Raw genomic sequence first — 13627 nt, forward strand, 5'->3', positions numbered from 1 at the left:
GTTGGAGCGAAAAGAGAACCAGGGCTTGAAGAAAATGGTGCTAGGTTTGGAGAAAGAAAACCGAGTTTTATGTCTATATCCTTTTCACAGACCTGTAGTTGGAGCTGGAAGGTGACTCAGAATCCAGCTGATGAGGGGCATCTGCACGGAACCGTTAGTGAGAATCACTTACAAAGGCACACACGTGTCATTATTTGGCTTTGTCATTGCCTCAGCCTATAATTTGGAGTAATAGGCATTCCCAAATATACTGTCTGTTATAGTACTGGGTTATTTCCATTAAGGCTTCCTTCATAAGCCACATCTGAATTTTTAGGAACAAATCAGATTTGAACAGAACCAGGAGGAAGGATAATGAAAAGGGAAAACACCCTGTTCTTTGCAGTGACAGTAGAAGAAAAAGGGGAATGCCAGAGAAGAGGAGTGGCTTTCATGAATGCCCCAGAAAATGGCATCACCCTCCCCCTACTCACACATAGGGATCAGGCTCTCAGCCCCTCAGTCTGAGCACCTCTGTCTCCTGGCAAGCAGGAAAGAGTCTAAAGTATTTCTGTTTGCTATAAACTTTGGAGTGTGGGTTTTTCTAAAAAATTTTTTTAACATTTTTTTTTTTTCTTTTTGAGACTGAGTGTGAGTGGGGGAGGGGCAGAGAGAGTGAGATACAGAATCCGAAGCAGGCTTCAGGTTCTGAGCTGTCATCAGAGAGCCTGACTTTGGGGCTTGAACCCACAAACTGCGAGATCAAGACCTGAGCCAAAGTCGGACACTCAACCAACTGAACCACCCAGGCGCCCCTGGAGCTTGGGTTTTTCTGATCTGGGAGCTTCTTCCTACTCTCTTCTGAAAGAGGCACCATAATGCAAGTCTTGAAACCTCATCCCAGAAACTGGAGGAAAGGCTGAAGTACCTTTAGAGAGAGTAGTAGAGCTTTAGGAATGTGCCCTCCTGGATGGGGAAGGATTGGATTTGGCATTTTACGAACACTTGGTTTCTCTTGGTTTGCACCAGTCAGACCCAAGCTTGGTTCCTGGGAAAGTGGGGAACGTCTGGCGTTGGGCCAGTGGGCTGGTGATGTAGGCAAGTCTCGCAGCTTTCTTTGGGTATAACGTCAACTGGGTTCATGACTACCCTGTAAAGGGGAATGAAGGGAATCCTTTCTAAAGGTGCTAAAAAGGAGGTTTCTAAATGAGTATTCGATGATCCCCATGTTAGCCAGACCCTGAGAGGCACAAAGGGCAGTGAAGGGTGCCGAAGTGGAGCATAAAGGCCCTCAGAGGCTATAGTTCATCAGCCCTCGCCGGAGAGTTGCATGTTTGCCTATTATCCCCACAGCTGAAAGGAGAAGTTGGGAATCCTCCAAGTGCTCATTTCCTCCTCTCTGGCTTACAGCTTCCTCTAAAAGCCAGTTCCTTGCTACCTGGCAAAAGGAAACAGGGAGCTGGCATCTACTTCACTGGGAGCTAGGCAGGATGGCAGCTTTCTGGTGCCCTTAAAGTCCTGTCACAATGTTGAACTAGAAGGAAACAGGTCTTCCTTCAAAAATTAAGAGGAGGTCCAGTTTAATGTTTACCTAATCTAGAATCTTCTTGCTAGAACTTTGTCCCGGCCCATAACTTTGGCTGCAGACTGTGGCAGTGTGCAGACCCTCACACACCATTTACAGAAGAAGGTCCACAGCCGCCAGAGCTCAGTTAGGTAGTGGTTGCTGCAGAGGTGCCAAAACAAGATACAGGAGTCGGGGTAAGGGGGCAACAGTGGCCCGGTGCAGGGCAAACAGTCCCGTGGAGAGTTACACTTGTTTGCTCTGGGTAGGGCCTTCGCCATGGCTGGTCTTCCCAGCTCCACAATTTGCTCTCTTCTAGCAGAGGCCACTCCAGAGCTGTTGAGTCTTCCTCAAACGTTTTTGAACAATGAGGCCGTTTGCTTGGTTTGTATAGAGGTTGCCTTGGGAATTCTCCATCATTTGTGTGTGAAGCTCCAAAATCTGTTGTTGAGACTTGTCTGGCTTTGCAGGGAGGGTGTGGCGGCCTTGTTCAACACTCCATCCTGTCTTGTCACTCGAGTAGTGTCATTAGCACCCTGCCTTCAGTGGTCGCTGCCCTGTGGCCTTGGAGGCCTGCTGTATCCCTTTGGGAGATGCTTGAGGGCTGCCAGACTAGGGCATGCTGTGGCTCCTCAGCCACCTCACTGGCTGTCTCAGTAACTGTCACATCAGTCTGGGCAATAGCAGCTGTTCAGGAGGGCCGAGGTACCATCTCCCCTCACCCATCCTTTAGGCCCCACATTGTGCCAAGCTTTGCGATTATAGCAGTTTTTCTTGTATTCCTGAATGTATTATCTAGGCCAGATGTTGTGGAACCCCTTAAGAGAGGACCCTATATCAGATTGTAAGGTGAGGAAAAGCTTCTCAAAGGAGGCTACACTCAAAGTGGAGTCCTGAAAAGTTCAGCCAAAAACATCATTTTGGGCAGAAACAAAAACATAGGGAAAGACAGGAAAGAAAGAAGGCCTGTTACCTGCTGAAGGAACTGTAAACATCTCTTAGGACCAAAACACTAAGTTGAGGGGTTGAAATGACAGAGGTCAGAAAGGAGTCAGATTATCAAGGGCCAGATACACTGTACCCAGTAGTTTTGATTGTATCCAAATGGGGAGCCACTGAGGATTTTAGCAGGATAGTGCTGTGAAATTTGTATTTGAGAAACAACAATCTGAAGAGTGTGGAGGACAGCAAGGCTGGCAGCTGGTAACTTAACAAAATTACTAAAATGGTTAGTAATTACAGTAATGGTGATAGTAGTTAAGATTTACTAGACTAAGTTTTAATGGATTATTTCAATTTATCTTGGAACAGACCTTTGATTATTTCAATTTATCTTGGAACAGACCTTTTTTTTTTTTTTTTTTTTTAAGTTTATTTACTTATTTTGGGGTGCCTGGGTGGCTCAGTCGGTTAAGCGTCTGACTCTGGATTTTAGTTCAGGTCATGGTCTCATGATTTGTGAGTTGGAGCCCTCCAATGGGCTCTGTGCTGGCAGTGCGGAGCCTGCTTGGAATTCTGTCTCTCCTCTCTCTGCGCCACAGCACAGAGCCCCACGTGGGGCATCGATCTCATGATCATGACCCAAGCCAAAATCAGAAGTTGGACACTTAACTGACAGCCATCCAGGTGCCCTGAGATAAAAAGTGCTGTTTTTTTCTTTTCTTCTTTATTATTATTTTTTAATGTTTATTCATTTTTGAGAGAGACAGAGCATGAGCAGGGCAGGGACAGAGAGAGGGAGACACAGAATCTGAAGCAGGCTCCAGGCTCTGAGCTGTCAGCACAGAGCCCAACGCGGGGCTCGAACTCACAGATCGTGAGATCACGACCTGAGCAGAAGTCGGACGCTCAACCGACTGAGCCACCCAGGCGCCCCAAAAGTGCTGTTTTTTTCAAGCCTATCTCACATATGAGGGAAGTGAGCCCTGGTAAAGTCACACTGCCAGCTAACAAGGGCCCTGTGGCTGTTTGGCCCCAAAGCCACTTGCTAAAGCCCATACAGTTTGCTGAGCTCTTAAGCACTAATGAAGCCATCGAGAAGTTCTATTAACTTCAAAATTATCTCACAACTGGTTACTTCTCGTTCCCTCCTCAGCTGCCACCTTAGCCCAGCCACCATTATCAACAGCCTGAACTATTGCAGGTTGATGGGCTTCACCACTGTCCCCATCTCTACATTGTCCATTTGGACACAACCGTTCGAGTACTCTTTTCAGTCTTTAAGTTTTTATTTAAATTCCCATTAACTGTGTGTTAACACACAGTATAGTACTAGTTTCAGGTGAACAGTATGGTGATTCATCACTTCCATACAACACCCGGCGCCCATCACAAGTGCACTCCTTAATCCCCATCACCTATTTAACCCATCTCTCCACCTCCTTCCCCTCTGGTAACTATCAGTTTGTTCTCTCTAGAGTTAAGAGTCTGTTTCTTGGATGGCCTCTTTTCTCTCTCTTTTTTATTCCCTCTTTGCTCATTTTAAGATTTTATTTTATTTTAAACATTTATTTTTCTTAAGTTTATTTATTTTGAGAGAGAGCATGGGGGAAGGGCAGAGAGGGAGAAAGGGAGAGAGAGAATCCCAAGCAGGCTCCACATGTTCAGTGCAGAGCCCAGTGCAGGGCTTGAACTCATGAACCATGAGATCATGACCTGAGCCGAAATCAATTTGGACGCTTAACCAATTGAGCCACCCAGGAGCCCCTTTAAGATTTTTTAAAGTAACCTCTACACCCAAGGTGAGTGTCAAACTCACAACCCTGAGATCAAGAGTCCCATGCTTTGCTGACTGAGCCAGCCAGGCTTTTTAGTTTTTGTTTTTTAAGAGAGGGTGGGAAGGGCAGAGGGAGAGGGAAAGAGAGAAAGAATTCCAAGCAGCCTCTGCACTGTTAGTATGGAGCCCGACGTGGGGCTAGAACTCACAAACTGCAAGATCATGACCTGAGCCAAAATCAAGAGTTGGACACTTAACTGACTGAGCCACCCAGGTGCCCCAGGAAGCATTTCTTTAAAAAGTTTTATTTATTTCAAGAGAGGGAGAGAGAGGGAAAGAGAATTCAAGCAGGCTCCACCCCTGAAGTGGGGCTCAAACTCATGAGCTGTGAGATTGTGACCTGAGCTGAAGTCGGACACTAAAAAGACCAAGCCACCCAGGTGTCCCTACCATAGCTTCTTTATCCATTCATAAGTCCATGGACTCTTGGGCTGTTGCCATAATTAGGCTATTGTAGATAGTGCTACAATAAACATAGGGGTGCATGTATCCTCTTGAATTAGTATTTTTGGATCTCTTGGGTTAATACTTAGAAGTACAATTGCTGGATAATAGGATAGTTCTATATTTATTATTTATTCATGTATTTATTTTTGAGAAAGCGCGCACACACACACCTGTGAGTGAGGTGGGGAGGGGCAAAGGGAGAGAAATCCACGAATCCCAAGCAACTTGCATGCTGAGCATGGAGCCTAATGCCCCATGGAGCCCATGACCCTGGCATCGTGACCTGAGTGGAAATCAAAAGAGATCTATGACCCAAGGTGGTTCTATCTTTAACTTTCTTTTTTTTTTTAAACTAAGCTCTACACCTAATGTGGGGCTTGAACTTATGACCCTTAGATCAAGAGTTGCATGCCTACTGACTGAGGTAGCCAAACATCCCCTCTATTTTTAACTTTTCAAGGAACCTCCATACTGTTTTGCAGAGTAGCTGTACCAGTTTGCCTCCCCACCAACAATGCGTGAGGGTTCCCTTTTCTGGGCATCCTTGCCAACACCTGTTGTTTCCTGTGTTGTTGGTTTTAGCCATTCTGACAGGGGTGAGGTGATATCTCATTGTAGTTTTGATTTGCTACTTGTTTTCAGTGTTGAACCATTTTTTCCTGCTTTCTGTCCCAGTGGCTTCCCATCACGAGGCACTAAGTGAGCTGGCCTTTGCCTGACTTGAAGTTTGAGTCACACGGGCTTCAGTCTGAAGTAGGAACGAGACTGACTTCCTGCTCCAGAGCCTTTACACTGACTGTTGCCTCTATTTCAGGGCTGTTCCTTTCTCTTGTCTTCCTGTGGCGGGTTCTCCCTCCTCCTCCAGCCCTCTGTTCAAAGAACTAGTCCCTCGTCATTAATGTTCTCTATGGTCCTTATTCTAGGAGGGTGGACTGTGCCTGTAGTTGTGAGTAGGGGAGGCAACTTGTTTTTAGATCTTCTGGGTTAACATTTGCTCACTTTATTTAATATTCTTCCTTAAGACTGGCCACTTCTGATTTCATCTGTTACCCTTGAGTTTTTTAGAACTTCAGTCTCTCAAGATAGCTTCAGAGTCTCAGAGAGCTGTACTGACCATCATAATTCCTCCACTTTGGCAAAGAAGCTGAAGTTAAATAACTGGCCAGTCACTGAGTTAGCAGGACTGGATTTGAACCAATTTGCAGTGCTGCTAGAGCACATCCATGGTGGTCTCTAAGCAGTTTAGTAGGGCACTATTTATGTGTTAACTTCAAGCTTGGATTTACTGATTTTTGTATTTATAGAGCACTACTGAAAAGAATTTTTTAAAGATATTTTATATCAGTTTTCCCATTTTTTTCTTTAAACAGTCCAGGTAGGCAAGAGATAAAATTACTTCCATTTTCCAGATGACAGGGACAGAGAGGTAAGGACTGACTGAAATGGTGGTCTCGAGTTCCATTTGTAGTATCTTTTCCACGAAAGCACTGTCTAGTTAACCCAATGACAGTGTTCAGTTGAATTACTGATACATAAGGACGTATGACAAAGTTAGAGTAGTTAATAGCAACAACATTATCTGATGAGTTGGGGTTTTGTTTAGGGGGCTGCCATAAACAGAGATTTATTGGAATTCTTGTCTAGAAAGGACAAGGTCAGGAAGGAACATAGCAGAATAACAAAATTAGTAAAGCCATAGCTAAGGAAAACATGGCCCAGGGGAGTACTCTTTTGTTTATTTGTTTGCTTATTAGTTTATTTGTTTTGAGAGGCAGGGAGGGGCAGAGAGAGAGGGAGAGAGAATCCCAGATCAAAGCCCATGGGCTTTGAACTCATGCACCATGAGATCATGAACTTGGATCAAGTCCAGTGCTCAACTGACTGAGCCACTCAGGTGCCCCAAGAGAGAACTCTTTAAAAACTTGAGCATGTTAGGACTTCGTGTAGCATGTAATGAATTTTTAGAACTTAGTATTGGAGGATGATAGAAATAGAGGAAAATCTTTGAAATTTGGCACAGATAATTTTTTTTTTATGTTTATTTTAAAAAAAAAATTTTTTTTTTCAACGTTTATTTATTTTTGGGACAGAGAGAGACAGAGCATGAACGGGGGAGGGGCAGAGAGAGGGAGACACAGAATCGGAAACAGGCTCCAGGCTCCGAGCCATCAGCCCAGAGCCTGACGCGGGGCTCGAACTCACGGACCGCGAGATCGTGACCTGGCTGAAGTCGGACGCTTAACCGACTGCGCCACCCAGGCGCCCCTTTAATGTTTATTTTTGAGACGGAGGGAGGGGCAGAAAGAGATGGGGACAGAGCGGGCTTTGCCCTGATAGCAGAGAGTCTGAAATGGGGCGCACAAACCGTGAGCACATGACCTGAGCCAAAGTTGGATGCTGAACCAACTGAGCCACCCAGATGCCCCAGCATAGATCATTTTTTAAATGATCTCTGTGCCCAACATGGGGCTCAAACTCATGGCTCTGAAATCAAGAGTCTCATGCTCTACCAACTCAGCCATCCAGGTACCCCAGCACACATAGTTTTTTGAATGAATAATACAGAGCTATTAATAAAGTTGGAAAATAGCTAATCTTCAAAATGAATGTTAGGAAGGCCAACAAGCATATTTATTCCCTAATGGTGGAATCCTGGAACAGATGGAGTCTCTGAGTATGTCCACATCCTTAAGAATGAGGCAGAAGTTTTAAACATTGGTCCAATAATTCAGTGTAAGCCAATCCCTATTTTTATATCACGAAAGCAGCATTTTTTACCTTAATGCATTATTACACCTCCGAGACTGTGTCTGCCTTGATAGTCTGCTCCTTTCATTTGTGCTTGATTTTGTTACAGAAAGCAATCATTAAAGCTTCTTTTCCCTTTTCCCAAGATTTAAAAAATAGGCATCAAATACAGAAGGCCTATGCCAAGTAACAAATGAATAACCTAACCTGAAATGATGGAGGCACACTGATAAGTGTTCTGGTACACTGTACAAAAGGATGCTAGGGAGCTTACAAACATTGATGATGTAAAACAGTGATTTCCAAGGAACTTACTTAATCAGACCTTCAAAGGGCCTTAGAAACCTTCATTTTTCACAAGGGCCCTAGATGATTGTAGGCTTTGATTAAAAGTTTGATTTGAGGGGGGGTGGGGGGGTGAAGTATAGTTTGGGGAAGGACTTAACCTTCATCCTGGTCAGACTATAAATACAATAAAATTACAAATCTTGTAACTGAACAAAAATTTCATCATGCAAAGTATTAAAAGAAACCTGAACACAAGATGGTTTTTAAACTGTCTTATGTTTACAGTTGTATTCATAAAGTAACGCTAATCAAAAGCTATACAATGAGAAACATTAACAGTGAATCCAAATGAAAATATGTTCCTCTGAATTCCATGTTTCCTGAAGCATCAGAAACCACTAATCTTTTAGTCTTTTTTTTTTTTTTTTTTTTTTTGAGCGCGTGCGCGCTCATGCAAGTGGGGGAGGGGCAGAGAAAGAGGGGAGAGAGAGAATCTCAATCAGGCTCCACACTGGCACCACAGAGCTCAGAGCCTGATGCAGGGCTCAAACTCTCTAATTGTGAGATTATGACCTGAGCAGAAGTCAGATGCTCAACTGACTGAGCCACCCAGGTGCCCCAGTGTTTGTTTATTTTTGAGAAAACATGAGTGGGGGAGGGGCAGAGAGAGGACAGAGACTCTGAAGTGGGCTCTGCACTGACAGTAGCGAGCTGGACATGGGGCTTGAACTCATGAACCATGAGATCATGACCTGAGCCAAAATTGGACGTTCAACCAGCTGAGCCACCCAGGTGCCGTGATCTTTTCTTTTTTATCTTTAAGTTTATTTATGAGAGAGCGAGCAAGAGTGAGAGAGCGAGCAAGAGTGAAAGAGCACGTAAGCAGGGGAGCGGGAAAGAGGGGGACAAAGAATCTGAAGTGGGCTCTGCACTGACAGTAAGAGAGCCCAGTGTGGGGCTTGAACTCACGAATCATGAGATCATAACCTGAGCCAAAGTCAGACACTTAACCTACAACCATCCCATCTTTTTTTTAATTGAAGTATAGTTGATGTGTTAGTTTCAGGTTTACAACATTGAACAATTCTGTACATTACAAAATACTCCCCACCAGCAGTGTAATTACTATGTCATCACACAAAGATTATTATGTTCCCTGTGATGTAACTTTCATCCCCATGACTGACTTATTTTCTAACTAGAAGTTTGTACCTCTTCACCTAGTTCTCCCATCCTCCCACCCTCCTCCCCACTGGCAACCACCAGTTCTGTTTTTATAAATCTGTTTCTTTTTGTTCTTACACATTATTCTGTATCCACATTGTCTGCATCTGATTGGATCCCTGAATTTTATTTTCACTGTGACATTCTCTATAGATACAGATTATTGGCTGCCACTTTGAGGGTTGACCTTCCTTCTGGGTATGCACTGTCAGTCCTCACACAACACAGAGAAATTTCTTCCAAACGGATTTCAGCTTGTCACTGTCCCACCTATCCTTTTATTCAAAGAACATGAGGGGTCCTGGTCATGCTCTGCTCATATGGATCCTACTCTCTGACCCTGACTCTCCTCCTTGGGTTTGAACCCACAGCATTGCCTTAAGCAACTGGTGGTTTGTGGCCCATCTGACAGACCTGCTGGATCACTGCAAGCTCCTCCAGTCACACAACCTCTAGTAAGTATGTGGCAGCCAGGCCAGCCCTTGGGACTTGGCGGGGGGAGGGGGGTCCACTGTATGGAAGCATGGTTGGGCTATGGGAGGGCCCTGAATGGAGCAGGCCATGGGTTTTGGTCTCATGTTACATTTTATTCCAGCTTCGGATCCAACATGAGAGAGTTCCTCCTGCTGGAATATGCCTCCGGCCTGTTTGCTCATCATAGGTAGGAAGACCCCAACGGTGCTTTTCAGCATTCAAGATGGTGTTCTTTCCCATCTGGTTCCCTGAAGTCTACGGGGCGTGCGGGAGGAGCCATCTCAGTGCCAATCCTTGAGCTCCAGGGCAGCACCTGGGCTCTCCAGGCCCTCACATCTGTCCTCGGACTGTTGCAGCCTCTGGCAGTTGGGAGTGGATTACTTCGACTACTGCCCTGAGCTGGGCCGAGTTTCCTTGGAGCTGCACATTGAGCGGATCCCTTTGAGCACTGAGCAGAAAGCCCTTAAGGTGCTGCGGATTTGTGAGCAGCGGCAGATGACTGAGCAAGGTGAGCCTGCCCTCTTCCCGGCATACTTTCTGCTTATGCCGTGCCAGCCACACTAGAGAGAGGCCGGGCAGCGCGTGCCAAGAGATAAGCCAAAACAGGAAAATTATTGAGGAAGGAAGGACAAGGAGCTGGGGATCCACCGAGACTTAGAAAGCAATGGAGCACATTACCTTTTAAAAAGATTCTTACCCACTTCTGTCTCCTGCCTACTCTAAGTTCAGGGTTGGGGTCAGCTTCTCCCAGGTCGGTTGCTGTTGCTAAGGCTGCTCAGTGGGGAAGAAGTAGGACCAGAGTCAGCTCAGGAGGAGCACAGAAAGGAAAGCAGTGTTATTTGTTCCTCCTCCCCTCACCGTTGAGTGCAAAAACTCAAGTTTTCTTTTCAAGGCATTTGCTTGCATATGACCATCTCTGAAAGCATATGGCATTCAAGACCCAAAGGGTTTTTGACACCTGGACAGATAATGAAGGAGCTGACCTGTGGAGAGCAATAAAAATCTTTTTGCCATCCGTGAAATCAAACCCACTCACAAAGCCAGTCCTGCCAGGGTGGGTCATAGTGTGATCAGAGCCAGGAGACAATTTATAAACCCCAAAGTTCCCAGTGTTACCGACCAACTTGTATTTGGAGCCTGTGGACAGGCTGCAGAAAGCTCAGAGGAGTCGGGAAGCCTGTTTCTGTACAGCAAGGGTTATGAATGGAGTGACTTGCAGGGTGAAAAGTTAACCTTCTTTCTTTTTTCTTGCCAAGTTCGCAGCATTTGTAAGATCTTAGCCATGAAAGCTGTCCGCAACAATCGCCTGGGCTCTGCCCTGTCTTGGAGCATCCGAGCCAAGGATGCAGCCTTTGCCACGCTGGTGTCAGACAGGTGGGTTCAGTCAGTCCCTTTTGGCTTTCTGGGAGCTGTATGGGAAGTTGGGAGGTTGAGGAAGTGGGGCCTGGGACTGCCGCTCTGACCTCTGGGCCTGGCCTTGCAGGTTCCTCAGGGATTACTGTGAGCGAGGCTGCTTTTCCGATCTGGATCTCATTGACAACCTTGGGCCAGCCATGATGCTCAGTGATCGACTGACATTCTTGGGTGAGTCTTTGGGCTCTGTCCCCTGGACCTTCGGCATGGTCGAGATGGGAGGTACTATCTAGACTTCTCCAGTGTTTCCTTCCTGTTAAGCCCAAATTCAAAACCACATAGAACCCTGTGTGCCAGACTCTGCAAAGCATACTTTCTGGTTAACATTTCCCAGTAATTTCAAAATTAAAGAGAAAGGTGCAAAAGTAGTTGCAGGAATAAGGAACTCCCATGTACACTTTATCCAGATTCACCATTTATATTTTGCCTCATTTATTTTATTAGGTTTTTAGGGAACAGTCTGAAAGTAAGTTGGAGACTTTGTTTCCCTTTCCTCATAAATACTTGAGCATGTATTTTCTAAGAACAAGAACATCCTCTCATATAACCAGTTACCAGAATGCACGGCTCTCCTCAGATCTGTAATCTACATTCTGATTATATCTGCTGTCCCAGCAAGGTCTTTTATCAACTCCACGTTCACAAATTCAGTTGTCCTGTCTCTTTAGTGCCCCTGCCTTTCTTGGTGTTTCTTCACTGTGACATTTTTGAAGAATCTGTTCAGCTCTCTTATAGAACGTTCTCTAGAATCTACGTGAACAGGGAGGGGCAGAGAGAGGGAGAGAGAATCCCAAGCAAGCTCCACACAGCCAGCACAGAGCCTGACTTAGGGCTTGAACTCACAAACTGTGATGTCATGACCTGAGCTGAAATCAAGAGGTGGACATTTGACCCACTGAGCCACCCAGGCACCCAAAACATGTTTGTTTGTTTGTTTGTTTGTTTGTTTTTAATCCTGTTGTTCTCATTGGTCCAGGACGTTTGGAGTCAGTTCTGAAAGAATCTCTCTGCTTTCACGTGGCTGGTCTGGGGTTTCTCTTGGCTTGTTTAGGGCGAGAGGTGACCTAGTGTTCTCTCTTCACAATAGGAAAGTACCGTGAGTTCCACCGATTTTATGGGGAGAAGCGCTTTTTTGATGCGGCTTCTCTTCTCCTGTCATTGATGACTTCTCAGATTGCTCCACGATGTTTCTGGGTAACACTACTAACAGATGCCCTGCCCCTTTTGGAACAGAAACAGGTACAGTTTTAATCCACAGTGATTTTGTGTTTTACAGTCTTTGACAGAATGCTTCATTCTGTAGCTGTTGCAGATGCACATCCACACATCATCTCCCAAGTAGAGCCCTGTGTGTGGGGCATTCTCTCGTAATGCCCTGTCTGGAAATAAGAATTATCTACAACGAGAAAAGCTACTTAATTTGAAATGAGGCAGCTGTCTACTAACAATACTCAGCCTAGTGCCCTGACGAGAAAGGCTGGGGGTGACAGTACGGGTGCTGTTCTTCCAGGGCTGCATATATGAAGCCTGCCCCTCCAAAGGGTGTGCACGGAAGGCAATCTCTGAACCCGGGCACATGCCCAGATCAGCGCAGGCCTTGGTTGGGAAGCATCTAAGCAAAACAGCTTCTTTTTTCTCTTTTAGGTGATTTTTACAACAGAGCAAACATATGAGCTGATGAGATGTCTGGAGGACTTGGCCTCAGGAAGGCCAGTGCGGGGAGAGCCTGGTGCTCAGCGACTCCAGGTCATTTTAGCTTTTGGGTTGTTGATTCTGTAATGGCGAGAAGAAAAGGCTCCCTCTATCTTGGACTCCCCTACTTCCCTCCTGAAACGCTGGCCCCTTACAAACTTGTGCTTCTTGGTTTAGCTCTTAACCTGTAATTGACACACCAGCTTGTTTTAGGAGAAAGTGGGGTGATCCTAGTGTTCTGGTCTCTACTTGTCTGTTGGTCAGTCGCAGAGGTTCTTTGCATGCAGTTCCCTCAGATAAACCACTTGCTAGAAGCTATTAAGGGTTAAATGCCTTGGTCTGCCTCCGGGTCACATAGAACCTTGCAGAACTTTAAAGAAGGAACACTTCCTGCCATACCTTATGCTGGCCTTCTTTGCTTTTTAGGAGGACATAGAGAACACCAAGCTGGAAATGCTGAGACTTGCTCTTGCGCGAAATCTTGCCCGGGCCATTATAAAAGAAGGCTCACTGGAAGGCTCCTGAGGCTAGCCAAGAGCTGCTGTAGCCTGGCATCTTTGTATGACAATGTATATAAATTTTTGAAAGAATAAAAACATTTTTTTCCCCCTCAGATAGAAGGCAAATTCTTAAAAGTTCAGCTAGGGGCTTTTTCCTACCTCTGCTGTGAACTTAAGGTGTTAGAAAGTACGCGTTCTGTTCTCCTTGGCATGGAACTTTTTTCCTGGTCTCCCAAAAGAAAAAGCCACTCCTGGAAGTTATGATGGTCAGTGCAGTGCCCTCTTCCTATTTGAAAGTCAAACGAGAGCAGTCAGTGGTTTACTTAGGCTTCTGAAATTGAGCCTCATTTTAGAATCAACTGGAACGTTGTTAATTGTTCTGTCCTTTAAAAAAAGGAAAAGGTCCAGGAACCTGTACTTTCATCAACAAAACCTCAGGTGATGCCAGCAGATGTGTCTACATTTGGAATTCATAAATGGTACTCTGTCCACTGTGGGGTGAATGGGTATTAGGATTCCAGC

General features: G+C 45.4%; 1 protein-coding gene across 2 annotated transcripts in view; it reads left to right on the forward strand.

The window, feature by feature from the left end:
* NUP85 (nucleoporin 85) overlaps nt 1-13218 on the forward strand; it is a 37856-nt gene extending 24638 nt beyond the window's left edge. For both annotated transcript variants that reach the window (XM_086688023.1, XM_025927582.2), the window contains exons 12-19: nt 9398-9481; nt 9622-9687; nt 9857-10008; nt 10757-10874; nt 10984-11084; nt 12001-12152; nt 12558-12659; nt 13032-13218. In XM_086688023.1, coding sequence (XP_086544149.1) covers nt 9398-9481; nt 9622-9687; nt 9857-10008; nt 10757-10874; nt 10984-11084; nt 12001-12152; nt 12558-12659; nt 13032-13130 — 874 coding nt within the window. In that variant the 3' untranslated portion in view covers nt 13131-13218. The remainder of the gene's footprint in view (nt 1-9397; nt 9482-9621; nt 9688-9856; nt 10009-10756; nt 10875-10983; nt 11085-12000; nt 12153-12557; nt 12660-13031) is intronic.
* Nucleotides 13219-13627: the final 409 nt, after the last annotated feature.

Source organism: Puma concolor, chromosome E1 (assembly GCF_028749965.1).
Source record: "Puma concolor isolate L17-30 chromosome E1, mPumCon1.1.hap2, whole genome shotgun sequence".
In the NCBI taxonomy this organism is placed as follows: Eukaryota; Metazoa; Chordata; class Mammalia; order Carnivora; family Felidae; genus Puma; species Puma concolor.